Consider the following 25,379-nt stretch of genomic DNA (forward strand, 5'->3'; position numbering starts at 1 on the left):
GACGGAGGCCTGTGCCACGTGAGCAGCAGGGAGAGGTGCTCTGAAGAGGAACTTGTACATTGTGTCTTAAGGGATATGTAGGAGCTCTGGGCCAGAGAGGAAGGGCATCGTGAGGAGAGGCACTGGGGCAGCTGTGAGCGGGAGGTTGGCGTGGCCCATGGCGTCTGGAAGGTGCGAGACGTGCTCCACACCAGAGGCCTCTGTGCTTCTCGGAGTAGCTTCTGTGATACGGTCCCTGCTCGGGGCTTCGCTATTCTAATTGTCCTCGTTGGACGGAGCCTTCCAGATCTGTCTGCACGCACGTTTCTAAACCTAGGATGCAGTTTTTATTTTCTTGGTGCAGAAGCGTTACGTGCTCGTAGGAAAAAGAGGGGCGGGGGACATGGGAATAGAAATCAGCCAAAGAAGGAAACAAAAAAAGACAGTCCTCAGCCCTGGGAGGGAACAGTTTTCAGTGTGCTCGTGTGTGCCCTTCCGTACCTTCCCTTCTCATCGGAATGGGACTGTGCCACCTGCGTTATTCTATAACCTGCTTTTTCCACTTGGCAGCGTATCATGAACATCGTTCCCCGCTGGTGGATGTGATCCGCGCTCCCCTGTCCAGCCTCCCCCTGATTCTTAGACGTTGGAGTTGTCCCCCCCCTTTATAACTGTAAAATGCGTTTGTAATATGAAAAACCAAAATTGGGAACATCATAGGAAGCACCTGCCTCATGTTCTAAGCCCGAAATATCCCCTCTCAAGGTGCTGGGGTATTTCCCTGGAAGCCCTGCCTCTGGGAATAATTAATGGTGTGCGTTCCATTACTTTAAGGACACACACTCTTGTTCTGCTCCTCTGGGTCGCGCATCCTCCCCCAGAAGCGGCCGCGTGGGAGGGAGGCCGTGTCGTGGTCAGCACTGGGGGGCACAACTGGGTGGACGCTTTTTAGGTGTCAACCGAGTGCATTTCGTTTGTTTTCGGTTTCGGTTGGAGGGAAACTCACACCTTGTGAATCTCGCCATTCTGACCATTTTTTTAAAACGTACAGATCAGTGGCTCTCGGGTGGCCGTGGCCACGTACAAAGGGAAATCACGTGTGGTTTCGACCCTGCTCTTCTCTTCTAGTGTCTCGTCAGCAAGGTTTGTGTCGCTGAAGCGTCCGTTCACATTCTAGTTTGTTTCAGTGTAGGTCGTCCGCTCCCACGGCTCAGAATTCAGCAGGCGCGCAGTGGTGGGAGTCCCAGCTCCGAGCCCTGGGAGAGTGTCCTGGTCCCGGCAGAACACAGACGGGAAGGGCAGGGAAGACGGGGCTGTTCGAGGCGGGGCAGGGACAGAAGCCGGACATGCAGTCTGAGATGTTGGAGCAGGGAAGGGAGGGGTGCGAGCCCGAGGGCCTCCAAGGCTTGCTCTTTGCCCTGCTGCCGGGAGGGGTGGGCCTACCCCCCGGGGGGCAGCGGGGATGGGGGGGGCCTCTGGGTGCGGTGATGCGGAGTCAGGAAGGGCCTGCTCCAGGTTCCTGGGCAGCGGGGCCATGGCTGGGCGGGAAGGTCTGGGCAGCGGCACCCTGCTGCCTCCCAGGGGACCCCACAGGTAACGCCCTTGAGCTCTGGGGCCCTGGACCTAATGTAGTGAAAAACCCAGGGGGCGCGTAGACAGGAACTTCTGCTACCTTTACGTTTGCAAAATCGTGTGTCTAAACAGCTTGGCAGAGCCTTCCTTAAAAGGAAGCTTCCTTGTTGGTCTTTCCACAGACTCCAGCCCCCTGGCCCCCACAGACAGCACTTCCATGCAGTGGTAGGGTGTGCGCCTGACTTTATCACACTGTCCCATGCACAGGAGGCCGCAGGATGTCGTGGAAAGGGCAAAGACCTTAGAGTCAGACTGCGATCGGGCCCTTGCCAGACCCCCTTACTGGCCACAAACTAATACGCTGTTGGGCCTCTGTAAGGTGGGCACCCATTCCCCCCACAGGACACAGTGCTGCACCTTTTATGTCTGTGTCATGTGACATTTGCAAAAGCCTGCAAAGTGGTATTTGTTAGTCCCATTTTCAAGCTGAGGAGCAATGGAGCCCAGGTTCAAGTTCACTCGGTGCAAATCTGCAGGCTGCAGCCCGGGCTGCCCGGCTCCAGAGCCCCTGCTCAGCCCTCCCCCTCGTGGCACCCCTGCCGGTCCGAGGGTGTTGTTTGTGGGGGGAAAAGTGGGTTTGAGAAGCAAATTGTGGAAGCATAAACTTTATTAAAATAGAATATCCCCAGACAGGTAACACGCAGAGAGATGATCTCAGCAGGTGAGCAAGGGGGAGTTACCGCCCAGATCAAAGCGCAGGTGGTTCTCGATGCCCCGGGAACCCCTGCTGTCCCTCGTTGTGTCCTGACTCCGGTCCGTGTGCATTGGTTTCGCCTGTTTGGGGACTTTGTACAATGAAGTCGTACTCACACTCTCTCTTCCATCTGGCTTCTCGCGCTCAGCACCCCGCCCTGGGACTTATTCATTCCCGGGCGCGTAGTGATCATTCATTCATGCCGCGGTGGAGAACATTCCGTTGTCTAAATATGCCACCGTCGGTTGGTTGGTTTGTTCTCCTACGGGTGGACGTTGATGAGGGTTGTTTGCCGTTTGGCACCCACATGTCTAACACTGCTGGAACATTCTCTGCGCGTATCTCGATGCACGGGCCCCACTGTGCTCTGTGTGGTGTGCACCAGGGAGTGAGGTGCTGGGTTATGGGCGGACAGACGAGACTGCCAAGCAGCATTCGGGAGCAGCGGAGCCGAGGTCCGTTCCAGCGGCTTCGGCTCTCTTCCTGGTAGGAGCCGTTCTAACGAGCACGCGGTACACTGCGCTGTGGTCTTATTTCCCGTTTCCCCGGGCGGCTAATAATAATGCCGCCACTCTCGACAGTAGCGTTAGATGCTCTAAGGAAGCGCTTGCTCGGGTCTTTTGACAGTTTTTCTGTTGGATTATCCAGTCTTTTGCTAGTTGATTGGTAGGGTTTTCTTATGTTCTCCACCCGAGTCCTTTGTCAGATATACAGAAGTTGCAGACATCTGCCGTGCCATGGCTCGCCTTTCATTTCCTTAACAGTGCCGTTTTGAATGGAGACAGCCACACTTTAGCGTTCAGACTTGTCACTTTATTCAGACTGGCCACACTGCACACATCTCGAAGATTTGCCATTCAGAGAGAGGTCTGGTTTTGGCGCCTTGCTGTCTTAGGCCTGAGGGTCCCTGGCCAGGCCCACTGGGCATCTTTATTTTTTATCATTTTTTAAGGATTTATTTATTTTAGAGAGAGGGAGAGAACACGCGCGGGAGGGGGAGAGAGAATGTCCAGCAGATTCCACATGGCACGTGGAGTCCAACGCGGGGCTCGATCCCACGACCCCGAGATCACGACCTGAGTCCCAACTGAGTCCGACGCTCAGCCGACTGCACCACCCAGGCGCCCCTCACTGGGCTTCTTTGGATGACGCTGCAGGCCTGGGCAAGGAAGAAGGGAAGGCAAAGGACCGGAAATGGAACGGGGGGGGGGGGGGGCCAGCAGCAGGGCGGTGGAGGGGGGGCCGGCAGTGGTGCTGCTGTCTGGGGAGGACAAGGCGCAGGGTTCTAGAAGGTGCCACGGCCCCAGGGAACAGGTCACAGTGGCCCCTGCGCGGGGATGGGAAGGCGGGCTTGGGAGCGGAGCAGGGGTCTGTGGGGTGAGGCAGTGGATGGGAGCACTGGGCTAGAGCCCACGGTGGGGCACAGTCCTGGGGGCCATCCCGGAGGAAGTGGTGTACCGATCGGTGCGTCCGAGTATGGCGTGTGGAAGGGAGTGGCAGGCGAGGCCGGGGACAGCTTCTGAAGGGACTTCCATGCCCCAGTCTGTGGGGGTGGGAGCCTGCAGGGATTGGAGGTGAGACAGGGCCATCGGGACCCCTGGCTGGATGGCGAGGGACGGGAGTAATGTCCTTGACCCTTCTTTGCTCGCATGGATCTGGGGGCTGGCCCCCAGAGGCAGGCCCTCTGGCAGCGGTCACGGTCAGGGCTCAAGAGACTTTGGACTGGCTGCAGAGGATGTGCGGAGGCTGAGCCGGAGGGGAGCTCAGAGTCCTGCCCCCGGGCCACGCGCATCCCATGCCCACCGGGTGCTTTTGTCTTTCAGGACTTCCTCTGTCAGAGACAGCAGCTTTGTGGAAAAGATGAAGAAGACGGTGAGTTTTCTCCATGTCTGTGCCCTTCCCCGGGGGGCGTCGTGGCCCTGGTGGACGGGGGAGGAAGGCCAGCTCCGCTGGACAGGAGGGGAGAGCGGGCGCGAACATTCTCAGCTAACCAAAGCCTGAAGCTGCTCTGCCCTGCCCAGAAGGCTTACCCTCTTTTTCGGATGTTTACGTCTTGAACCAACTGCACTGTAAGACTAGCCCCTCCCTCCGACTCGGGGGGCTCTCCCTTGTCCACCCTCCCGGTCCAGGCCCCGGGCTCGAGCAGGTAGAAACCTCATACAGCTGTGGCCGGAGCTCAGCTATGGTTTTCTCTGGTTTTGTTGAAGTATTTCGTTTTATGGGAAAGTACTACATTCAAACGCTTAAAATCCCGAACTCTCCTGTCCCTGCCACTCATCACCATTGTTCTTAGCCTTTTGTGGATCCTTCTAGGGCTCCTCTATGCCACCAAAAAACCCCCAGGTCCTTATTTTACATCTCTTCAGAACACAAAAGGTGGCAGTTACATACATGTCATAAACCATGCTTTTCTGTACCTGGTTGTTTTTTTTTTTTTTTTAAACTTGTGTGTCCGAGCTCCTTCCATAGCAATTTCAAGACTCCCCGTCCTTGACTGTAGCTGCCTAGTGATTTCATTCTGTGACCGTGAATATGATCCTTTGTTTTTGCTCTGCCCTGTGGGGGGGGCCGTTGGACTATTTCTAACCTTTAGCTCTTACAAACGATGCTGCTGGGATTCTGGAGACCAGTGTCCACATCTGCAAATATAGTAAAATCCCAGAAGGGGAATCGTTGGCTCCAAAGGTGTGTGCATTTGTAGTTGTGATAGAAGCTGCCAGATCGCCCCCCCGCCCCACCGCCCGTCCCGGGGTCACACCAGTGCACCCTTGTTAGCTGTGTGTGGGCAAACCTGTTGCCCACAGCCTTGCCAGGAGAGTTTATCATCCAAGTTCGGAGGTTTGCCAGTTTTCTAGGTTAAAAAAAAGCCATCTCCAAGTTGCATTTTTCTTATGAATGGGTTTCAGCAGATTCTTGTGGGTTATGCCAATGGCATTTCTTTTTTTTATAGATTTTCTCTTCAAATCTTTTGCCCACTCTTCTGTCGGGATTGATCCTTCTCGAGGAATTCCTTAAAATGATGGAGAGTAACCCCTTGCTCGTGACACAAGTTACAAATATTTTTCCCAGTTAAAAATTTGTGTTTTGACCTGGTTCATGTGCACGTGTGTGTGTGTGTGTGTTGCCGTGTGAAGTTATTCAGTGAGTGCACTTTATTCCTCCTATGACTTCTGGACTTTCAGTTATTTGCAGTTTGAGTCATTAACACTAAAGAGAAAAGAATCCTTGCACGTTTTTTTTTCAGTGCTTTCTAATACTTTCTCCTTCATAATTAAAATTCAGTCTGTTGGGAATTTATCCTGCTGTACGATGCGAGGTGTGGATCCACTGCTAAGCTCCATGCAGTTGTGCCCGTCTTTTCCCCTCTGGGTTTATCAAGTATATGTTTCCTACCTGTATTTGGGCCTTTTTCTAGATTTTCCTGTCGCAGTACTTTGATCTGGCCATCTGTGGACAACATCCTGCTGTTTCAGTTACTGAGGTTTTACAAAGCTTGCTTTAATTTCCATATTGCTAGGCCCCGCCCCCAACCCCACCCCAGCTCTTACTTTCCTGTTTTCCTGGCCGTTATTTTTATATGTATTTGTCTGGGGTAATGGCGTTAGTGAGATACAGTTCACGTTCCATGCAGGTCACCCTTTTAAAGTATACACTTCAGTACTTTGAATGTATTCCCAGATTTGCACCGACCACCACCACAGTCCGTTCTAGAACATCCTGTACCCCAAAAAGCCACCCTGTACCCATTAGCAGCCATTCCCCACTCCCTAACCCGCACCCCCCCTCAGTCTGAAGCAACCGTTCGTCCACTTCCTGGGCCCCTTGGACAGTTGCCTGTTGGGGACCTTTCCGATGAACGGAATCATTCCGTGTGTGGCCTTTCATGTCCGGCACCTTTCACTGAGCCTCGTGGCTTCGGGCTCCGTTTTGTGGCACATGCCGGCCCTGCTTTCCTTCTCGTTGCCAAATCACGTTCCAGTGGAGGGATTTATTTCTCCACACGACCTCGAGGATGAAGTTGTGGAGGTAAAAAGAGCTGTTCGGATGTTGCGCTGGCTGGTGTTGGTTTCTGGATTGATGGGGGGAGAACGGACCTCTTGAACGTTGAGTCTTTGTGTGCAAACTCCGGGCCTCTTGCTTCAGCTGAAGCCTTCATCGGGAGCTTCTTGCAGGTTCCTCGGAAGGCTTCTCTCTAAGTACTTCATATGTTTTGATGCCACTGTAAACATTTAGGTACTGTTTCATACCCTGTTTTGTCCCCTTAACCTGAAATCCTAAGACTTCCCTGTTTTACTAGTTTTTGTAACGATTCTTTAAAAGAACCTTTGTAGATGATCTGTAGGCCATTCAGGAAATAGAAAAGATATGAGAACAATTTAAAGCAATTATAATCCATACTTTTTTTTCCCCTTTGTACCCACACGTTAGGGCTCCGTGGAAAAACCAGACAGCAGTCTAGGGCTTGAGGGCACTGGAAACCTACCGCAGAGAGACCTCATGTTACAGAGGGGACCGGAAAGTGGACATGCCTCACTTCCGCCTCCCAGCTCTTGCAGAACACATCCAGTCAGCTGGGCCTAATTTGCTGCACCCCAAGCCACAAGGGAGTCTGGGGAATAGGGGTCTGGCTTCCCAACAGCTGCGGGAGAGGCCACAGGAAGAGGGGGGTGGAGTGAAGAGCATGGGAGCCCATCCACTGGGTACCTTTCCTATCGTCTGGATTTTTATAAAGAATATTTTGTAATCACGCACAGTTCTCCATGTGGAGACTGTTGGTCTGCCGCTTGCTAGTCTTTCCCCCCCGTGCGTGTGTGTATAAACAGAACGCATAGAGGGTACACACGATGTCTGGAACAAAATGGGAGTATACTGTACACACCTGTTTGGTCACTTTTTTTTTTAACTGAACATTACATTGTGTTTTTTTTCCCGTGTCATTTAATAATCTGTCCAAAGCGTGATCTCGAGCAGCCGTGTGTCTGGGTGGCCTTGGTCACCATCTGTCACAGTAGCCGTGGCAGCAAGAGGGTTGCCCCGGAGTGACTTAGGAGGACTGGATGCAGGAAGGAAGAGGGTCCCCTTGAGGGACCCCACCTGCCTAGCCTGCCCTGCGGTCACCTGGAGTCTCAGGTGAAGCCTGTGGCTCTTGGTCCCTCACTGACCCCACGTGTCTGGTCTTCTCTAGGGCAGGAACATCATCGTGTTCTACGGCTCCCAGACGGGGACGGCGGAAGAGTTTGCCAACCGCTTGTCCAAGGACGCCCACCGCTACGGGATGCGGGGCATGGCTGCAGACCCCGAGGAGTATGACTTGGTGAGCACTCCCCGCACCTTGGCCCTTCCAGTAGCATTGACGAAGACGTCCGGAGCATGGAGACACGTAAGGGGCTGAGCCAGCGGAAGGAGTGTGCAGGTGTGAGCTCCCCGCGCCGTGCACGTCCAGCCTCCCCTGCCCTGCACGCCCTAGGCTTCCCCGGGCTGGCCGGTGCAGGGAGACGGGACTCAAGCACCTAGTGGATGAACGGGTCTCAGCAGTCCAGGGAGGAAGTGTTTCCCATTTCTCCCTTGCGCCCCCAAACCGCAGTGGCAGGGGAGGCAGCCTGGGCAGCCCTGGGAGGGGGAGGGGGGGCACCGCACCGAGCCCTGCCGCTGGGCTGTGAAATGAGGCTGTATTAGCTCATGTATTAACTGGAACAGGAACAGGGCCGGAGGGAAGGGCCCAGGGAGCCTGAGAATTGGGGATTAAGGCCCCCTGTTGGGAGCTGCAGGACGCCTCTGTCTCCCATCAGCTCCCCTCAGGTCACCGCAGGCCTGTCTGCCAGACTTAGTGCTCACGTCCTGCTTTCCGCTGCCCCGTCTCTCTTGGAGGTGGGGTGCAGGGCAGGCTCGCCTTGCTCATTGGCCTCCTGGCAGTGGCTGTTTGTCCTTCCCTGAGCATGGCGATGGAAACTTCCAGCCATCTGCTTGCCCGTTTATGGGGCGGGGAGGTAGGAGAGCTAATGCCAGCCAGGCCCCTGGCCCCAGGGAGGGGAAGAGGCTGGCCAGGAACAGGTGGTCCTGGGAGAAGTCCGGAGTTGCTGTCCTGCTCGGATGGGGTCCTTGTGGGTCATGGCCCAGACCTGACCTGCACGCGGCCCAGCGTCCTTCAGTCTCAGGGACCAGCACAGCCACCCCTCTGGCTGCAGATCTCTGTGTTAGGTTGGTCAACGGTTGGTTAGGAATTTGCAAGAGCCCGGCTCCGCTGTGCTCCTGGGACTTTGCAGGACGAGGAGGCTCTCCCCCAGGGGCCCAGGTTCTGAGTGCCAGCTGGGGGCTCAGCACCCAGGCCCTCACCCGTGTTCATCTGTGCCTGCTGTTCCCTCCCCTCGGGAAATGCACCCCCCCTCCACTCCAAACTGCAGATGCCTAACTGCCCCACGCACCGGTTCAGATGCCAGCCCCCTCCGTGCAGCCCTCCCTGACTGCTCAGTGCCCCATCCTGAAGGAATCCCCGGCCGACCCGGAGCCTGTGGGACGTCCCTGCCTGGCAGCTGCCCCGGGCAGGGCCTGGGCCCGCCTCTCTGCATCCCATCAGGCACAGACCTGACGTGGCTCAGTCGGGATTGCTGGGCCCGGGCCCCGCTCTTGTGTCCCCAGGCCGACCTGGGCAGCCTGCCAGACATCGAGAACTCCCTGGCCGTGTTCTGCATGGCCACCTACGGTGAGGGGGACCCCACAGACAACGCCCAGGACTTCTACGACTGGCTCCAGGAGACTGACTTGGACCTCACTGGAGTCAAGTATGCGGTGAGTCACCCCATATTCCCTGCAGTGGCTTTCCCTGCCTGTGGTGCCTCTCCCGGGCCTCTGGAACCCCGTGTCCAAGGGGAAAGCCTCCCTCCTGTTCCCACCTCGCTCTGATCGGCCAGGGTGCTTCAAGCTGGGGGGCCTGGCAGGGAGGCCGGTGGGGAGGCTGCTCCGGGGACAGCCTTCTCTTCTGGCCTGGGCCCCGTGCTGAAAGCGTCTCCTCCCCTGTCCCCAGCCCCACTTTGCTCCCCGGGGGCACGGGCTGCGGGAGACGACAGGTGGGAAGGGTGGAGCAGGCTGGCCCCGATTTGGCTGCGCCAGGAGCGCCGGGTAGGGACGGTGAGTTGCCCCTGCTGCTCACCCAGGGGTGAGGCTTAGAGGCTGCAGGTCACCAAAACCCAGCTACTTCCGGGGGCCAAGGTGGCCCACCTCACCAGGCCGGGCATCTGGCAGCCGTGGAGGCCCGAGCGTGCGTGCGGCGTGGCCGGCTCTGGGGAAACCCACCCCTGACCCTGACCAGGCCTCAGACCCGCCCCTCTGTCTGCACAGGTGTTTGGTCTTGGGAACAAGACCTATGAGCACTTCAATGCCATGGGCAAGTACGTGGACAAGCGGCTGGAGCAGCTCGGCGCCCAGCGGATCTTTGAGCTGGGGATGGGCGATGACGATGGGAAGTGAGTGCCCCCCCCCCGCCGCCCGACCCGGAGCCCACGGGGGTTAGGGGGTTAGGGCCGACTGTGGCACACGAGGGGAGGGGAGGGGAGGGGAGGGGAGTGCAAAGCCACATGTCAACGAGCCTCCTGCCAGGCACACCCCGGGGCAAGGGAAGGCGGTCCCCACCCCCCCACCTGCACCCCCTTCTTTGCCTTGCCCCCTCCTCTCGGCTGGCCCGGCCCCGGGATTTGCACAGACCCTCCAAATGCTGCCCGGCGCCGTGGGTTACATCCCCGAGCGGCCCTCGGGCTCCCTGGGGCCGGGCTCATTCCCTCGTGTCGCCAGCCTGGAGGAGGACTTCCTGACATGGCGTGAGCAGTTCTGGCCGGCCGTGTGCGAGCACTTCGGGGTGGAGGCCACTGGAGAGGAGTGCAGGTGAGTGTGTGCCCGTGGGCCGGGCAGGGGGTGAGGGCCCCCCAGGGGTGGGAGCGCTGGCCTGCGAGAAGCCGGTAGCAGCCGAGTCCCAGAGCGCGAGGGGCCTGGGTCCAGGCACTTGGGCTCTGCCTGGCAGTGCTGGGCAGTAGGGGGCTTTCCTGTCTTCTCACGGAATGGCCTCGAAGCCGGCAGCTCACCAGGCCGCCCCGGCCCTCCTCCGTGGCAGCTCCCTCTCCTTCCCACCACCTCTGGACCCTCCCCGCGGCAGGGTGGCAGGCATGGTCTCAGGCCCTGTCCCTGAGGCAGCCTCCCTCCTCTCGGGCCCCTCCCCGCCTCACCCTGTCTCCCCTTTCCAGCATTCGCCAGTATGGGCTGGTGGTCCACCCAGACATAGACCCGGCCAAGGTGTACGTGGGAGAGATGGGCCGTCTGAAGAGCTACGAGAACCAGAAACCGTGAGTAGAGGGCGCGCGTGGGGGCCCGGGGCCCTGGGTCCACTGCCACTGAGCAGCCAGCAGTCCTGTGTCCCCTCCTTATCTCCACCCTCGTCACGGAGCGGGCAGGGGTGGGGGCACCCATGATTTCCTCCCCACCGTACAGGAGGGCATAAGGCCCAGAGCAGAGAGGCGGAGGCCGCCCGCCCCGGGCCCTCCCAGCGGTCCCTCAGGCCAGGGCACGGCACCTGGGAGACTGGCACCGGCTCCGTTAGCGCTTCCTTTGACATTTTTGCCCTGTAAAGATCCAGGCCCAGATCCGTGCCTGGACCAGGACAGCATGAGTCCGGCTGAACTCTGGCAGAAGGGCTCACTTTCCTTAAAACCCACCTTGGTATTTGGACTTTTTTGTCCAAAAACAGTGTTCCTGTCTCGGGCCCCTGACTCACCTTACTCTTGGGTGCCGCCCAGGAGAAGGTCATCCCCAGAATTTAAGACCAGCGACTGTGCAGAGTAAAACTATCTGCTGGTGCACGGTCCAGGGCATGTGGGGTGAAGGAGCTCTGCTCCACAGTCACTGGGGGGCCTGGGCACCCTCGGTCTTGGGGAGCCATCTTCAAGGGGGCCGGGTCCCCCTGCGCACTCCGCCCACAAACAGGTAGCATGTGGAGGGTCTCCCCAGGTTTTAGGGGCCAGCCTCTGTTTCCTTGTTTGCAAATAGGGAACTGATAACCTAGCTCTGCCCACTTTGGGGGGTTGCTGGGGGCCCTGCCTTGGATCAGGCTGGGAGAACCTTTCACATAATTGGAGAGCCTTCTTGGGGCCCTTGGAGGCCGGCTCTAAGGTTCCCTGTGTTCTGTGAAACCCGAGGGGTCCCCTGGGGGCAGGGAGATTCAGACTGAAGTCCCGGCCAATCACTGCACTGCCCTCTTCCCCACCCAGCCCCTTCGATGCCAAGAATCCCTTCTTGGCTGCTGTCACCGCCAACCGGAAGCTGAACCAGGGAACGGAGCGCCACTTCATGCACCTGGAATTAGACATCTCAGACTCCAAACTCAGGTGCCGGCAGCCGCCCCCTCCCCCAGCCCACTCAGGGCCTCCGGGCCGCCTTTCCCTGGACCCCTCCTGAGCCTCACGTTCCCCCCGAACCCCCCCCACCCCAGGTATGAATCTGGGGACCATGTGGCCGTTTACCCAGCCAATGACTCTACCCTGGTCAGCCAGCTCGGTGAGATCCTGGGTGCCGACCTGGACGTCGTCATGTCCCTGAACAATCTCGATGGTGAGTCCCCGAATCTAGGCTGGATTCCCACCCCCCCACCCCCCTACAGTTCCAGGCGCTGGAGCAGACCCGCTGGTCAGCGGCCACTGAGCCCAGGCCCTCGTCCTCCTCTCTCCCCGCAGAGGAGTCCAACAAGAAGCACCCCTTCCCCTGCCCCACCTCCTACCGCACGGCCCTCACCTACTACCTGGACATCACGAACCCGCCTCGCACCAACGTGCTCTACGAGCTGGCCCAGCACGCCTCCGATCCCTCGGAGCAGGAGCGGTTGCGCAGGATGGCCTCCTCCTCGGGCGAGGGCAAGGTAGGCCCGGCCCCGCCGGCGCCGCCGGCCCCGGCCCCGCCGCCCGCACCCCGCCCGCGCCTCACCCCGCTGCCGGCCTCCTCCGCAGGAGCTGTACCTGAGCTGGGTGGTGGAGGCCCGGAGGCACATCCTGGCCATCCTGCAGGACTACCCGTCCCTGCGGCCCCCCATCGACCACCTGTGCGAGCTGCTGCCCCGGCTCCAGGCCCGCTACTACTCCATCGCCTCGTCCTCCAAGGTGCGCGGCCGGCCTCGGGGCGGGGGGGGGGGGGGGGGGGGGGGGGGCAGCGGCAAGGGGCCTCGGGCGCGCGCTCACCCCTGCCCCGCCCCCGCCAGGTCCACCCCAACTCCGTGCACATCTGTGCGGTGGCCGTGGAGTACAAAACCAAGTCCGGCCGCGTCAACAAAGGTGTGGCCACCAGCTGGCTGCGGGCCAAGGAGCCCGCCGGGGAGAACGGCGGCCGGGCCCTGGTGCCCATGTTCGTGCGCAAGTCCCAGTTCCGCCTGCCCTTCAAGGCCACCACGCCGGTCATCCTGGTGGGTCCCGGCACCGGGGTGGCCCCGTTCATCGGCTTCATCCAGGAGCGGGCCTGGCTGCGGCGGCAGGGTGAGCGCGTGGGCCCGGGCCGGGGGCCCGCGGGGGTGGGGCGTGCCTCTTCCCACCCCCCGCCCAGCACAGCCTCACCCCTGCCCCGCCACCAGGCAAGGAGGTGGGGGAGACGCTGCTCTACTATGGCTGCCGCCGCTCGGACGAAGACTACCTGTACCGTGAGGAGCTGGCCGGGCTCCACCAGGACGGCTCCCTCACCCAGCTCAACGTGGCCTTCTCCCGGGAGCAGCCCCACAAGGTGAGGCCTCGGGCCCGGGGTGCTGGGACTCGGGGCTGGGGTGGGGGGGGCCCTCCTCACAGTGCCCCCCGCCCCCCCCAGGTCTACGTGCAGCACTTACTGAGGAGGGACAAGGAGCACCTGTGGCAGCTGATCCACGAGGGCGGCGCCCACATCTACGTCTGCGGGTGAGTGAGGGCAGAGCAGGGGGGAGGGGCGAGGCCCGCCCGCGGGGGGGCCCCCCCCACCCAGCACCCCCTCCTTCCTGCCCCAGGGACGCTCGGAACATGGCGAGGGACGTGCAGAACGCCTTCTACGACATCGTGGCCGACGGGGGGCCCATGGAGCACGCCCAGGCCGTGGACTACATCAAGAAGCTGATGACCAAGGGCCGCTACTCCCTGGACGTGTGGAGCTAGGGGCCGCCCGGCCTGCCCCTGCCCCTCGGGCCCCTGCAGACTTGCTTCCCCATGTAATCACTTCCCTCGCTCCCTTCTGCCAGTGTCCTGGGTGGTTTCTGCACGGCCTTGCCCCCGGGGGGCAGAGACTGGTCCAGGCCCCAGGCGCACACCGGCCCCGGGTCAAGGGTGTGTATTTTGTAAACAAACACTTCAGGCCCTCGGGGGCCGTACAGAAGGGGCTCTTCTCAGCTGAGCTGGGCCCCAAGCCCCTCCACGTTATTTTCAATGACTGTAAATAATTTTAAATAATCTCTGGTCCTTGGAATAAAGTTCTGTTTTCTGTATTTCACTGCTATTTCTTGGGTAGATCCGGGGTCTCCCCCTGGGTCTACTTAACTCAGAGCCCCCAAGAGGCCGTGCAGGGGTGGCGCTGAGGCCCGCGCCTGACCCTTGGGAGAGCACACACCTCAAGCCACCTCTCTGCCACTCTTCTTTTATTCAGGCTGCTGGCCCCCAGCTGCCTGCAGGCCCGGAGCCCAGGCCCAGGCCTCTCCAGCATCGCCTTCGGGGCCCACAGAGCCCACAAAACCCCAGGGAGAACAGAAGGGGCCCTCCCAGATGAGGGGAGCCCCCCCCTACGCCCTCAAAGGGGACAGAAGCCCCTGCCAAGCTGGGGGGGGGGGGGCATGGCGGGCAGGCCCAGACTCATTCTTTCTTGCTCCCATGCCTTTGACTGTGGAATTTCTGGTGCACAACCCGCAGGGTGGTGAAGAAGTTGCCAAGGAAGAGGAGGAGGAAGGGGAGGCCACACATGAGCACCTGGGGGGAGAGGCGGGGTCAGTACCGGGCCGGGCGCTGGCCTGCGCAGGCTCCTTCCTCCCCGGGGCCCCGGGCTCACCTGCCACTCCTTGCACTCGGGGTCCCGGGCCAGGCTGAACAAGGTCAGTGCGTTAAAAAGCTGCCAGAACTGGGGGGGGGGGGGGGGGATGGAGGGTTTCAAACAGAAGCCGGTCCCCACGAGGGTCCACAGCCAGAACCCGGGGTGCCCGGCCCCCACCCGGTGGGGGGCAGAGACAACTTACATGTCCAAAGAAAAGAAAGGGCAGCAGGAAGGTGAGGCCCCGCCACATCCAGGACTGGAAGCCCTCTGCGGGGGGTGGGGGGGGAGACACGGTCTCTCAGCCCCACGTGGTCGGGAAAGGACGGGCCCTCCCCAGCCCCCGTCAGGATTCCCGAGAGAGGAGGCCGGGCCCGGCTCACCCACAGTGAGGTCCATGGTGTGCCTCTCGCCCAAGGCCCGCAGGCGGTACAGACAGCCGCTCTGGTAGTAGTACTGCAGGAACTGCACGAAGCCTGGGGGTGGGGGGCAGCGGAACTGGGCTGCAGCTCACAGTCCTCGGCACCCCCGTCCCCGTGGGGGGGGGGGGGGCGGCTCCCGAGCGGAGCGGGGCCCCCTGAGACACTCACTCTGGTACATGGAGAAGGACAAGAACTGGTTCCGGAACTTCTGGTACATGAGGCCGTCAGGCCTAAGGCAGAAAGCAGCAGGAAGGGGAGGGAGCTCAGGGACCCCCTCTCTCTCTGTTCCGCGCTCCCCTGCACCCCCTGCCCCCCACCCCCACCCCCCAGGCCCTGGGAGCCAAGTCTGGCCACTCACCATGTCAACATGACTCCCGACAAGAAGGTGGACACGTAATGATGGAAAACCCACCAGCCTTTGATCCTGTATCGGGAAGCCGCTGTCACTCCTTTCCCCGTGGCCCCATCGGCGCTCGGGGACGGGGAGCCAGACTGTGGTGGGAGGAAGCCAGTACCCCGATCCCGGGCCTGCTCCTCCGGGGCCCATGCCCCCCCCGCCCCCCCCCGCCCCGGGAGCCCACCGGGAGCCGTTGTTGATGAGAATGCTCTCCCGGATGGTCAGCGTGCAGTAGTACCAGACCAGCAGGAAGTTGAAGGCAGCGTCCGTCACCCTGCAGAGGGCACAGAGGACGTGGGTGCCGGCGCCTGCACGGAGCGGGGCGCGGCCCCGAGCAGCAGGACACCCACCTGGAGTTGAGGAGGAAGCGGCAGGTGAAGGAGATGAGGATGAGGATGATGGTGAGGTAGAGCTTGAACTTCTCATACTCGTCCTTGTAGGCAAACCTGGGTGGGCACACACTCGTGGCGCAGGCTGGGCTGCCGGCAGGGCCCACCCTCGTCTCGGCCCGGAGGGAGGCTCCCGCTCTGGACGGTGCTCCCGCAGGCGGCTCGGGGCCAGCGCCCTGGGGGGGCTGAGCCCGGGAAGCGGGGGGGGGGGGGGGGGGCCAGAGCAGAGAGGACCCGGGAGGGTGGAGAGCAGAGTTGGGACCCAGCCCACGACAGCGAATTACTTAGCCTGCTTGCTCAGGAGTGTCACGTTGACATTGCCCAGAACCAGGCTCAGGTACAACCTAGGGGAGGGGGACACCAGGTAAGGAGAGACCCCCAAGGAGAGGAAAGCCAGTGGCACAGAGCCAGGGACGACCCCCCCACCCCACCCCGCGGCTTCCCACGGCGGCGGCTTAGGCACACCAGCTCCACGGGAAGGAAACACCAGGGCGCAGCCTTTCTGCCTGCTCCGGGGCAAACCGACATCCCCTCCCTCTCCTCCCCCCTCCCGGGGCCCCCCCCTCAGGGCCTCCGGGGCAGCCGGGCTCTCCCACCCCATGGGAGCCGTGCCCGCGGCCCCTATTGCCCCTGTGGGCCTTGGGCAGGACTCAACGCCTGTGTGCACACCCACCCCGTCACCTACCCTCACCCCCGGGTTCCCACTACCTCCGAGAACCTTCGGCCCTGAGTCCACCGCAGCACCCCACACCATGGCCGCACCAGGGCCCCCCTCCCAGCCAGGAAGGGCTCCCTCAAAAACTGCTCGCACTCTGACCCCGAGTGCCCAGCCTCCCAAGCCGGTTTCACCGGGCGGACCCTGACCCTCACTGAGGCTTCCAGGCCCCCCGACCCCAGTTCTCCTTTCCCAGGCCAGCTGAGTCCCCAGGCCCCCCTTCCACGTCAGCCCCTTTCTTGTCAACCCCACCGCCCCCAGCCTCTTGCCACCGTCACTCCCGCCGACGGAGCCTGTCCGGCCCTTCTCTGCCAGACGAACCCCAAGAGGTGACCAAGTCCCACGTGTGCAGGACGCAGCACACCCACACACGAGCTCTTGCTCATGCTCGGGCCGTCGGGCACAGGCTCAGAGTGGTTAAGGGACTTGCCCCAGGCCGCAAAGACACGCTGGGGTGCAGTGGGCACTTGGACCAGGCCCCCTCTCAGCATCGCCACCGGCTCCCTACGCCATCCCTGCAGAGGCCCTGTCAAACCCTCCTTCCCGGCTGACATCTCACATCTCCGGGGAGGCCCCCCCCCCTTCACGCGCTCTCAACACCCTCCCATCGCAAGAGAGAAGGGCCCACGCCCCGCCCTTCCCACCTCCCCAACGGTTTCCCTTTGCTGGGTCTGTGCTCCAAGGGCCCGGGCTCTCGGCAGGGAGACGAGCTCCAGTCTTCCCTGGGTACCAAGTAACACAGACCCGTGAGCACAAGCCTCCTCCCGCCCCCACCCCGAGTTCCACTCGCTGGTTTCGCCTTCTGCTCCCAGCCAAGCTTTGAAGAGCTGCCTACACTCGCCTGTCCCCCCATTAGCAACCTCCACCTCCACTAACCTGCAGAGCGCTTCCCTCCCTGACTCCAGGAGACACTGCCCCTTCTGTATGGCTCCTGACCACCCCCACCACCAGGCTGTCTGATCTGAGGCTATCAGCTGCTCCTTCCCCCCGTCGCCCTCTGGGACATGCTCCTTTCCAGCCATCTTGCTGTCCCAGGCCTCCCCTGGATGATTTTTACTCACCCTAGGGTTGCGCCCTGGCCCCTGCCATTCCCCTCAGTGACCATGGCTGGCCTAAGGGTCGCTCTGCCCAGCCTACTGGGCCCGATGCCAGCTCCGAAGCCTGGCTTGGCCTCTGGTCTCATCACCACCCCCCACCCTGAGCTCTGGCCACACACGCTGTTTCCACCCTCCTGTGCCTGCCAGGCTCCCTCCTTGATCCTCTACGCTTTCCCTGACCTCCAAGCTGGGCGAGGCACCCTCACTGTGCTCCTTCATTCCCTGTCCTTCCATCACAAAACACCCATCTCCGTCAGCTGTCACCGTCGTTTGAGCTGCCCCGCCAGCTTGACTGCTCAGCCCACAGTGGGTCCAGGCACCATCTGCTGGCCAAGTGACCAAGCAGAGGAGACCACGCTTCAGGCCACTCTCCTGGGGCATCTGGGAACTGAGCTTGGGGGAGGGAGGGTCTCACCCATTCTTCTTGGGCAAATAGGCCTCCATATCGAAGAAGAGGCCCTGGCGCTCCTTGATCTGGTTCTCCAGCTCCTGGGCGGCCTCCTTGGCCCCCGACTGAAGGGAGGGTTTGCATCTGTAGGTGGGCCCACGGAAGCCAGAGTCAGAGCAGCACCCCCCCACCCAGTAGCACACCTGACACCTGCGGGGCAGGAGGTGAACATGGCCCAGCAGGGGGAGAAGCCATGCCCTGGGACACTCAAGGGTCAGTGCCTGCTCTCCCCCCACCCCAGATCTGACCCCCAGCCCTAGGCCAGGGGGTATTGGAGGCTTGGGGGAATCAAGGCCAGTGGCAGGGGCGGGGGTCCTAACTTCTTCAGGACAAGAGCCAGCTCCTGGAGCCGCTTCTTCTGCCGAGTGATGGCGCTGGTACAACTGTTCTGCAGCTTGGTCAGCTCCTCCAGCTTCAGGCGGTATAGCCGGTGGGTCTCCTGGGGCAGTGGGCGGGGGACCAGAGTGAGCCGGAGCCTGCTGAGCAGAAGGTGGGGCAAAGACTCCCCCCAGGCTCTTTGGGAGGGTCTGAGCAGGAAAGGAGGCAGCCAGCCGAGGGGCCCCCTGAGGTTGCCCTCCCCCCCAGGCAGGCCAGGAGATGGGGCTCCCCCTGCAAGCCCAGAAACAGCACCCCTGTCCCAGAAGCAGACTAGGTCCCAGAGGCTTTGTTTCATCTCAGCCCACCTACTAGCTGGCCCCGCCCAGATCTGTGCCACCCTGAGTTCGGATTCCAGGCGCAAGGGTCTACCTTCTGGACCAGTCAGGTGCCTTCAGGCAGCCAGTCTGGTTCTCTGTGATCCTCCTACCTACCCAGCCTACTAGTGCAGAGGGAACTGGGGTTGTCCAAGCAGCCTGCCGCTCTGGCCCTCCCAGCATCTGCCTCCCAGGTTAAAGGTCATCAGGCTTCAGCCCTTAGAATTCCTGCCATTAAGACCAGTCCTTTTACCCCTCCCCCAGCACCTTTGGCCCAAAGCCTCCCAGAGCACTTTGCCCTGGTGGGTGAGTTTCCAGAAGAGCAGCCTGGAGACAACAAGGCGCAGTGTGAGGAAGGTCAGGCAGGGGTGGCCAGGCTGGGAAAGGTCTGCCCTGCTCAGGACTGGCAGGGGCACGAGTGGCAGCAGCGTTAGCCTGGCCAGGGGGGCAGCAAGGCTTCCGTGCAGACAGGAAGGGGCTGGAACCAGTCCAGGAGAGACAAAGGCATGACCGAATACACAGCCAGCCCAGGCTCTACCCTTTCCAGGTCTTGTTTCTCATGCCTTAAAGGGGCCACCACACCCCTTCAAAACCCAACATGGGCCACATCTGTCTGTCCCTACCAACCACTTTCTCCTGATGGAGACCAGCAGCCTTCTCCCCTGCTGGCCTCCCCACAGAACGGCACAATGGTCCACACAAGCCAGATCCCCACGAATCCTCCCATGGCTCGCCAGTGGTATCAGAAATGTTCCAAGCCCGTCCGGGCCCATGACGTCCCTGCAGGGTCTGGCCCACCCGCTTCTCCCCTCCCTCTCCTTCCCCAGCCACATAACCCTGCCTTCGTGGGCGCTGTCCTCCAGCCTGGACGGGGCCCCGCCCCCATCCAGGCACTTCACCTAAACACCACTTCCCCTGGCTGGGCCGGGCAGCTCCCCCACCGGGCCGCTCCCCTCGCCGCACTCAGCCCAGACCCCCTGAGCTGCCCTAGAGCCACGCCGGCGCCCACAGCATGTTTGCTGAGTGACTGACCCAAGGTTGGGCCCGTCCGGCTTTGACTCAGGGGGCCACTCTCCTAGGAGAGGACGGGGTAGGGGTCGGGGCCTGAAGGAGCCCCCCCCGACCCCCCCGCAGAAGGCCCCAGGTCCGCCAGGCTCAGTGGGTTTCCGCCAGGGTCGCAGCGGCCGCGCGGGCGATGGGGGCTGCCGCCGGACACTCATTTGAGGCTGAGGGGAGGGGCCAGCCAGGACCACCAGGACCCGGGGCCTCGCCACCCTCCGGAGCGACGCCGGGGTCCCCGACCCTTGACCCGGAACCCCCCACTGCTGACCCACGGCTGCCCGACCCTTGACCTCGAGCCAGAGAAACGTGGCTCAGGGCCAATGGGCGCCCGCACTGGCACTCACCTGGATGCTCTGGAAGTCCTGCTGCAGCTCCTCCCAGTCCCGCAGGCAGTCCCCCAGCGGGCCCGGAGCCAGGGGATGCATGGCTGCCGGGGCCACGCGCCGGACAAGCCGAGTCAAGGACCCCGCCGCAACCCCGGCCCTCCCGAAGCGCCTCCACCGCCTCCGCCGCCGCCCCCGTCCGCTTCCGGGCTCGCGCCGCCGCCACCACCAATGGTAAAAGGCCTGGAGCCGCCAGCGTGCTAACCCCGCCCGCCGTCTGAGCCAATCCGGACCAGGGACGGGGCCGGGGCGGGGCCGGGGCGGGGCCAAGCGCAGCAGGGGCGCTCTCCCCGCCACTCTCGGCGGGCCTGGGGCGGGCGCGGCGGTGGTTGCTGGCTTGTGGCTCCGCGGGTCGTGCGGACCGCGTGGTGTGGCCCACAGAGCTCCGGCCCGTCATGCTGGTAGTAAACCGAGGCCCACGGAGGTGACCCCTGCCTCGAACACTCTCGTCCTTGGGAAAGCTGCGCCTCTGCCCGGAGACGATTCTGAGCCTCTTTTCTCGGCTGGATTTTTACAGCGGCCACCTTCCTACTGTCTCCCTCCCTCCAGGCTCACTGCTACTGTTCTTTCAGAGCCACCAGCCTGCCGGTCCTAATGCACCAGCCTAATCCCCACCATGTCCCTGACGGAAACTTACCAGTGGTTCTGCCCTTCCCACCAGGTCCCTAACCCACAGAGCCATCGCTTGCAGCCTTCCCAGTCTCGGTCCCAGCTCCTATCCTGATCCCAAGCCTGCGCTGACCGGAAAGCCCTTACCCGTAGAGCAAAACCCCACTCCTTGAGGGCTTGGGCTTCCGTTGGGGGGAGGGGGAATCCACCCTCCTGCAGAGAGTCCTGGGAGGTGAGATGGCCCTCACCTCTCTGTCCCTCCCGGGCTGCACGCAGGTGGCAGGGAGTGTCTGCTGAATGACATGGACATCCGGAAGCCCCCGTCAGTCCCATCCTCTGCCCTCTCCTGACTGGTGCTGTGGTGCAACCAGCGCTAGGAAGTACATTCTGAAGAAAATTCCCTTTAAGACCTGGGGAATTTCTAGAAACATGGGTGTAGTAGATAGGAGGGGTGGAAATCTCTCCTTGGGGAAGCCAGCCAGGAGGAATGGGGAGGAAGGAAAGGAAATCTGAACAAGTCATCAACGGGCAGAGTGGTGGGGAGTGCTGGCACCCGGGATGATACAGGGTGTACTTGTGCCAGGAGCCTCTCAGAGCTGTGGAGCCTGGCACCTGGGCCAACGCTGGGCCTGGCAGATCTCCACCCATGGGGGCACTGTGACACCCTGTGGACCAACACAAGGCAGGGGGAACCCTTGGAGCTCCTCCAAGCCAGCCTCCAAAGGGTCCAGGTCATCGGGGGCATGCGGGATAGCTGCTCAGGAGCCAGATGCTCTTCCAGAGGCAGCCTCAGAAGAGCAGTGGGGGTGGGCCAGGAAAACCCAGGGATGGGGGCTCTCGCTGAGTCTGAGCAGAGTACGCCCGCTCTGGGGCGTGAACGAGGAGCCTGAGAAGAACCACTGCAAGAGGCTGACACAAGACTCCAGGCAGCAAAGGCCTTCTCTTTCCACACCAATCTGGTTACACAGCCTGGCCCACTACCCACAAGAGGTCCCCAAGCGAGGTTCTTCAGGACCCATAGCTGGACCACAGAGAAGATCAGTAGAGTGGATCCCAGATGTCTGTGATAGAGTCTCCGAGGATGACCTTCTCCCACTCCGAAAGCTGAGCCACCAAGCCCCGATTGGGATGCACGTTGTTTTTGCACTTCTTGACATAGGCCCAGGACTTCTGTCAATGCAAGGAAAGAAAGCAGACTTCAGGGTTGGACCGAGGCCAGCTCAGAAGGGACAGGAGGCACCTGCCCATGGGCCAGCAACATGGCTTAACGGCTAGACAGAGATAGCAGCAGCCCAAGGTTAATACATCAGGGCAAGGAGTCATAGGAACTGGCTCTGTTCTGAGCAAGCCCCTCTGCTGCTAGATATGGAGACAGAGATCATTCTTCTTTCAGATGGCCCCTGTGAAGGTTCAGACAACATGGCTGAAAACTCCTGTGGGCAGGAGAGCACCATGCCCATGCCTGGCACACAATGCAACCTCAACAAAGGTTTGCGCTGTGAATGGATAAATTCATGGAAAGGGGAAGAGAACTATAGGGGAAATTCTCCAAAAAAGGGAAACTGAAGCCACTTTCTTTCAGACGTCCACCTTAAAATGCAGGAGGGAAAAGGACAAGCTGGTCTCTGTCTGGATGGAGGACAGAGGAAAAAGGAAAAGGCCAAACTAGGAAGAGAAGAAATGCATCCCAACCTAATAAAGGCCATATATGACAAGCCCACGAGTAACATCATACTCAGTGGTGAAAGACTGAAAACTTTTCCCCTAAGATCAGGAACAAGAGAAGGATGCTAACTTTCATCACTTCTATTCAACATTGTACTAGAAGTCCTAACCAGAACAAAAGAGGGAGGGAGGGGAGGGGACAAGGGAAAAGAAAGAGGCATCCAAATTGGAGAAGTAAAATTACCTGTTTGCAGATGACGTGGTTTCATGTGTAGAAAACCTTAAGGATTATACCAAAAAAATCTGTCAGAATAAATGAATTTAGCAATGTTGCCACATTACAAAATCAACACTCAAAATCAGTTGCATATCTATACGCTAACGATGAACAATCTGAAAAGTAAATTAAGAACACAATTCCATTTACAATAGCATCAATACTTGGAAATAAACTTAACCGAGGAGGTAAAAGACCTGTACCCTGAAAATTATGAAACATGGCTGAAAGAAACTTAAAAAGACACAAATAAATGGAAAGACAACCTATGCACATGGATAGGAAGACTTGATACTGTTAGGATGTCAGTACTACTCAAAGTATCTATAGATTTAATGCAATCTCTACCAAATCCCAACAGCATTTCTTGCAGAAACTGAAAAACCAATCCTAAAATTCATATGGAATCTCAAGGGACCCCCAAGTAGCCAAAACAATCTTGAAAAAAGAGAATAGCACTGGAATTCTCATACTTTCTGATTTCAAATCTCTGAAGTTATTATAAAACTACAGTGATCAAAAAGTGTGGTATTGGCATAAAGACAGACATTTAGACCAAAGGAACAGGAGAGACAGCCCAGAAATAAGCCCTTGCATATATGGCCAAATGGCTTCAACAAGAGTGTCAAAACCATTCAAAGGAGAAAGGACAGTCTTTTCCACAAATGGTGCTGGGAAAACTGGACATCCATATGCAAAGAGTCAAGCTGGACCCCTACCTCACACTATGTACAAAATAAACTCAAAATGATTGAAGACCTAAATGTGAGAGCTTAAACTATAAAAATCCTAGATGAAAACATGGGAGAAATGCTTCATAACATTGGATTTGGCAATGATTTCTCTGATAAGACACCAAAAGCACAGGTGATTAAAAAATGGACAAATTGGACGACATCAAAATAACAAACTTCTATGCACCAAAAGACACGATCAACAGAGTGAAAAGGCAGCCACAGAATGGGAGGAAACATTCCAAAATCATATGTCTGATATATATCCAGGTGTTAATATGAAGAATATAGAAAGAGCTTCTAAAACTCAACAGTAACAACAAAAGCCCAAACAACCCAACTAAAAAAACAGGCAAAGAACTTGAATAGACATTTCTCCAAAAGATAAATGAATGATCAATAAGCACATAAAAAGATTTGCTCAACATCACTAATCATTAGGGAAATGCAAATCAAAACTACAATGAGATACCACCTCACACCCATTAAGATAATTATTATATTTAAAAAAAAAAAAACAAAAACAGAACACAACAAGCACTGGCAGGAATGTAGAGGAACTTGAACCCTTCTGCACTGTTGGTGGGAATGTAAAATGGTGCAGCCGCTATGGAAAAACAGTATGGAGATTCCTCAAAAAATTAAAAATAGAGATACCATATAATCCAGCAATTCCACTTCTGGGTATCTACCCAAAAGAACTGAAAGCAGGGTCTTGAAGAGATATTTATACACCCATATTTGTAGCAGCATTATTCACAATACCTAAAACATGGAAGCAACCCAAGTGTCCATCAATGGATGAATAGAAAAACAAAATGTGGCATACATACACAATGGAATATTATTCTATCTTTAAAAAGAAGGAAATTCTGACACACGAGACAACATGGATGTACCTTGGGGACATTATGAGAAGTGAAATAAACCAGGCAACAAAAAGACAAATACTGTGCGATCCACTGATATGAGGTACCTAGAGTAGTTGAGATCAGAGAGACAGGGAGTAGAATGGTGGCTGCATGGCCTGAGGGAGGCAAGAATGGGGAGTTAGTGTTTAATAGGCATAGAGTTTCAGTTTTACAAGATGAAAAGAGTTATGGGGATGGATGATGGTGATGGCTGTACAACACTAGAAAGTACTTAATACCACTGAACTGTACACTTTAAAAAAAATGGTTAAGGGGTGCCTGGGTGGCTCAGTCGGTTAAATGTCCAACTCTTGGTTTTGGCTCAGGTCATGATCTCAGGGTCATGAGATCAAGCCCCATGTCAGGCTCCACGTTCAGTGTGGAGTCTGCTTGAGATTCTCTCTCCCTCTGCCCTGCCCCCCTCTTGCATGTGCTCTCTCTCTAAAATAAATAAAATCATTTAAAAAGTGGTTAAGATGGTAAATGTTGCATTATGTGTATTCTAACACAATACAAAGAGAGAAAAAAACTACAATGAGATGCCACCTCATACCCATTAGGATGGCTACCATTTAATAAAAAACGACAGAAAATACAAGTGTTGGCAAGGATGTGGAGAAACTGGAACCCTTGTGCACTGTTGGTGGGAATGTAAAATGGTGTAACTGCCATGGAAAACAGTAGAGTGATTGCTCAAAAAAGTAAAAATAGAATTACCATATGATCCAGCAATTCCACTCTGGGTATATAATACCCAAAATAACTGAAAGCAGGTGGCCAGTGGGGCTTGTGTTTATGGGCTCAAAAGGACAGTAGCAAAACAAGAAATAATTCTTAACTGGCTATCATCCCAAGGCTCAGTGCAAAAGGAGCAGACAGAAACACCTATCTTCCAGTCTTCCCCTGAGATAGATATATTTACATACTTTTAAAGTTGCTTCCAATCAGCCTGAATCCAAGTGCAGACCGAGATCCTCCCCTTTAGGGCACTGATAGGTCTTGGCAAACCCTCAATTACTGAGAGCCACTAAGAACAAAGCAGGCTGCTTGGACAATGGGAAAGGTCTGAGAGATAACCAAGAACTAGCAAAGAGTTTAACCATAAGGTTCATTTCCTACACCAGGCCACTCCTTCAAGACTGGGAAAGGTGGCTGTTTTCCCTAATGCATAGAAACCAACAGAGTCAAGGAAAATGAAAAAACAGAGGAATACATTCTAAATGAAAGAAAAAGATAAAACCTCATAACAACCTCTTAATGAAATGGGGAGAAG

At 58.3% G+C, this 25,379-nt stretch overlaps 3 protein-coding genes across 15 annotated transcripts in view; 1 reads left to right on the top strand and 2 right to left on the bottom strand.

Annotated features, from left to right (window-relative positions):
* Window positions 1-13,772, top strand: part of LOC113932354 (NADPH--cytochrome P450 reductase) — a 61,292-nt gene extending 47,520 nt beyond the window's left edge. For all 6 annotated transcript variants that reach the window (XM_027611337.2, XM_027611338.2, XM_027611336.2 and 3 more), the window contains exons 3-16: window positions 4,129-4,177; window positions 7,491-7,619; window positions 8,942-9,091; window positions 9,641-9,765; window positions 10,091-10,180; window positions 10,537-10,635; window positions 11,557-11,673; window positions 11,778-11,896; window positions 12,019-12,200; window positions 12,289-12,438; window positions 12,537-12,807; window positions 12,903-13,048; window positions 13,130-13,215; window positions 13,302-13,772. In XM_027611337.2, the coding sequence (XP_027467138.1) occupies window positions 4,129-4,177; window positions 7,491-7,619; window positions 8,942-9,091; window positions 9,641-9,765; window positions 10,091-10,180; window positions 10,537-10,635; window positions 11,557-11,673; window positions 11,778-11,896; window positions 12,019-12,200; window positions 12,289-12,438; window positions 12,537-12,807; window positions 12,903-13,048; window positions 13,130-13,215; window positions 13,302-13,446 (1,858 nt within the window). In that variant the 3' untranslated portion in view covers window positions 13,447-13,772. The remainder of the gene's footprint in view (window positions 1-4,128; window positions 4,178-7,490; window positions 7,620-8,941; window positions 9,092-9,640; window positions 9,766-10,090; window positions 10,181-10,536; window positions 10,636-11,556; window positions 11,674-11,777; window positions 11,897-12,018; window positions 12,201-12,288; window positions 12,439-12,536; window positions 12,808-12,902; window positions 13,049-13,129; window positions 13,216-13,301) is intronic.
* A 135-nt stretch (window positions 13,773-13,907) lies between these two features.
* Window positions 13,908-20,068, bottom strand: TMEM120A (transmembrane protein 120A). Its single transcript, XM_027611339.1, has 12 exons — window positions 19,872-20,068; window positions 18,094-18,212; window positions 17,741-17,857; window positions 15,798-15,857; window positions 15,475-15,570; window positions 15,309-15,398; window positions 15,086-15,151; window positions 14,896-14,957; window positions 14,689-14,781; window positions 14,511-14,575; window positions 14,327-14,395; window positions 13,908-14,247 (listed from the first exon to the last, which is right to left on the bottom strand). Exons 1-12 carry the CDS (start codon window positions 19,950-19,952, stop codon window positions 14,134-14,136), a joined length of 1,032 nt encoding a protein of 343 aa, XP_027467140.1. The 5' UTR covers window positions 19,953-20,068; the 3' UTR covers window positions 13,908-14,133.
* Window positions 20,069-21,440: 1,372 nt separating this feature from the next.
* The window catches only part of STYXL1 (serine/threonine/tyrosine interacting like 1), a 59,237-nt gene continuing 55,298 nt past the window's right edge, over window positions 21,441-25,379 (bottom strand). For 6 of the 8 annotated variants that reach the window (XM_027612638.1, XM_027612635.1, XM_027612636.1 and 3 more), the window contains one exon: window positions 21,441-21,689. In XM_027612638.1, coding sequence (XP_027468439.1) covers window positions 21,558-21,689 — 132 coding nt within the window. In that variant the 3' untranslated portion in view covers window positions 21,441-21,557. Of the gene's footprint in view, window positions 21,690-22,428; window positions 22,465-25,379 lie in introns of all 8 variants that reach the window. The other 2 variants (XM_027612640.1, XR_003523202.1) reach the window with 2 other exon arrangements.

Source organism: Zalophus californianus, chromosome 10 (assembly GCF_009762305.2).
Source record: "Zalophus californianus isolate mZalCal1 chromosome 10, mZalCal1.pri.v2, whole genome shotgun sequence".
Taxonomy (NCBI): Eukaryota; Metazoa; Chordata; class Mammalia; order Carnivora; family Otariidae; genus Zalophus; species Zalophus californianus.

What these genes read in the sequence shown, in the direction of transcription:
- TMEM120A (XM_027611339.1), bottom strand. Translation starts at nt 19,952, where the DNA reads ATGCATCCCCTGGCTCCGGGCCCGCTGGGGGACTGCCTGCGGGACTGG. An exon ending in CGCTTCCTCCTCAACTCCAG is followed by an intron (nt 15,399 to 15,474) that starts GTGGGTGTCCTG and finishes TGCCCTCTGCAG; the next exon opens with GGTGACGGACGCTGCCTTCA. An exon ending in TCGGGAGTCATGTTGACATG is followed by an intron (nt 14,958 to 15,085) that starts GTGAGTGGCCAG and finishes TTTCTGCCTTAG; the next exon opens with GCCTGACGGCCTCATGTACC.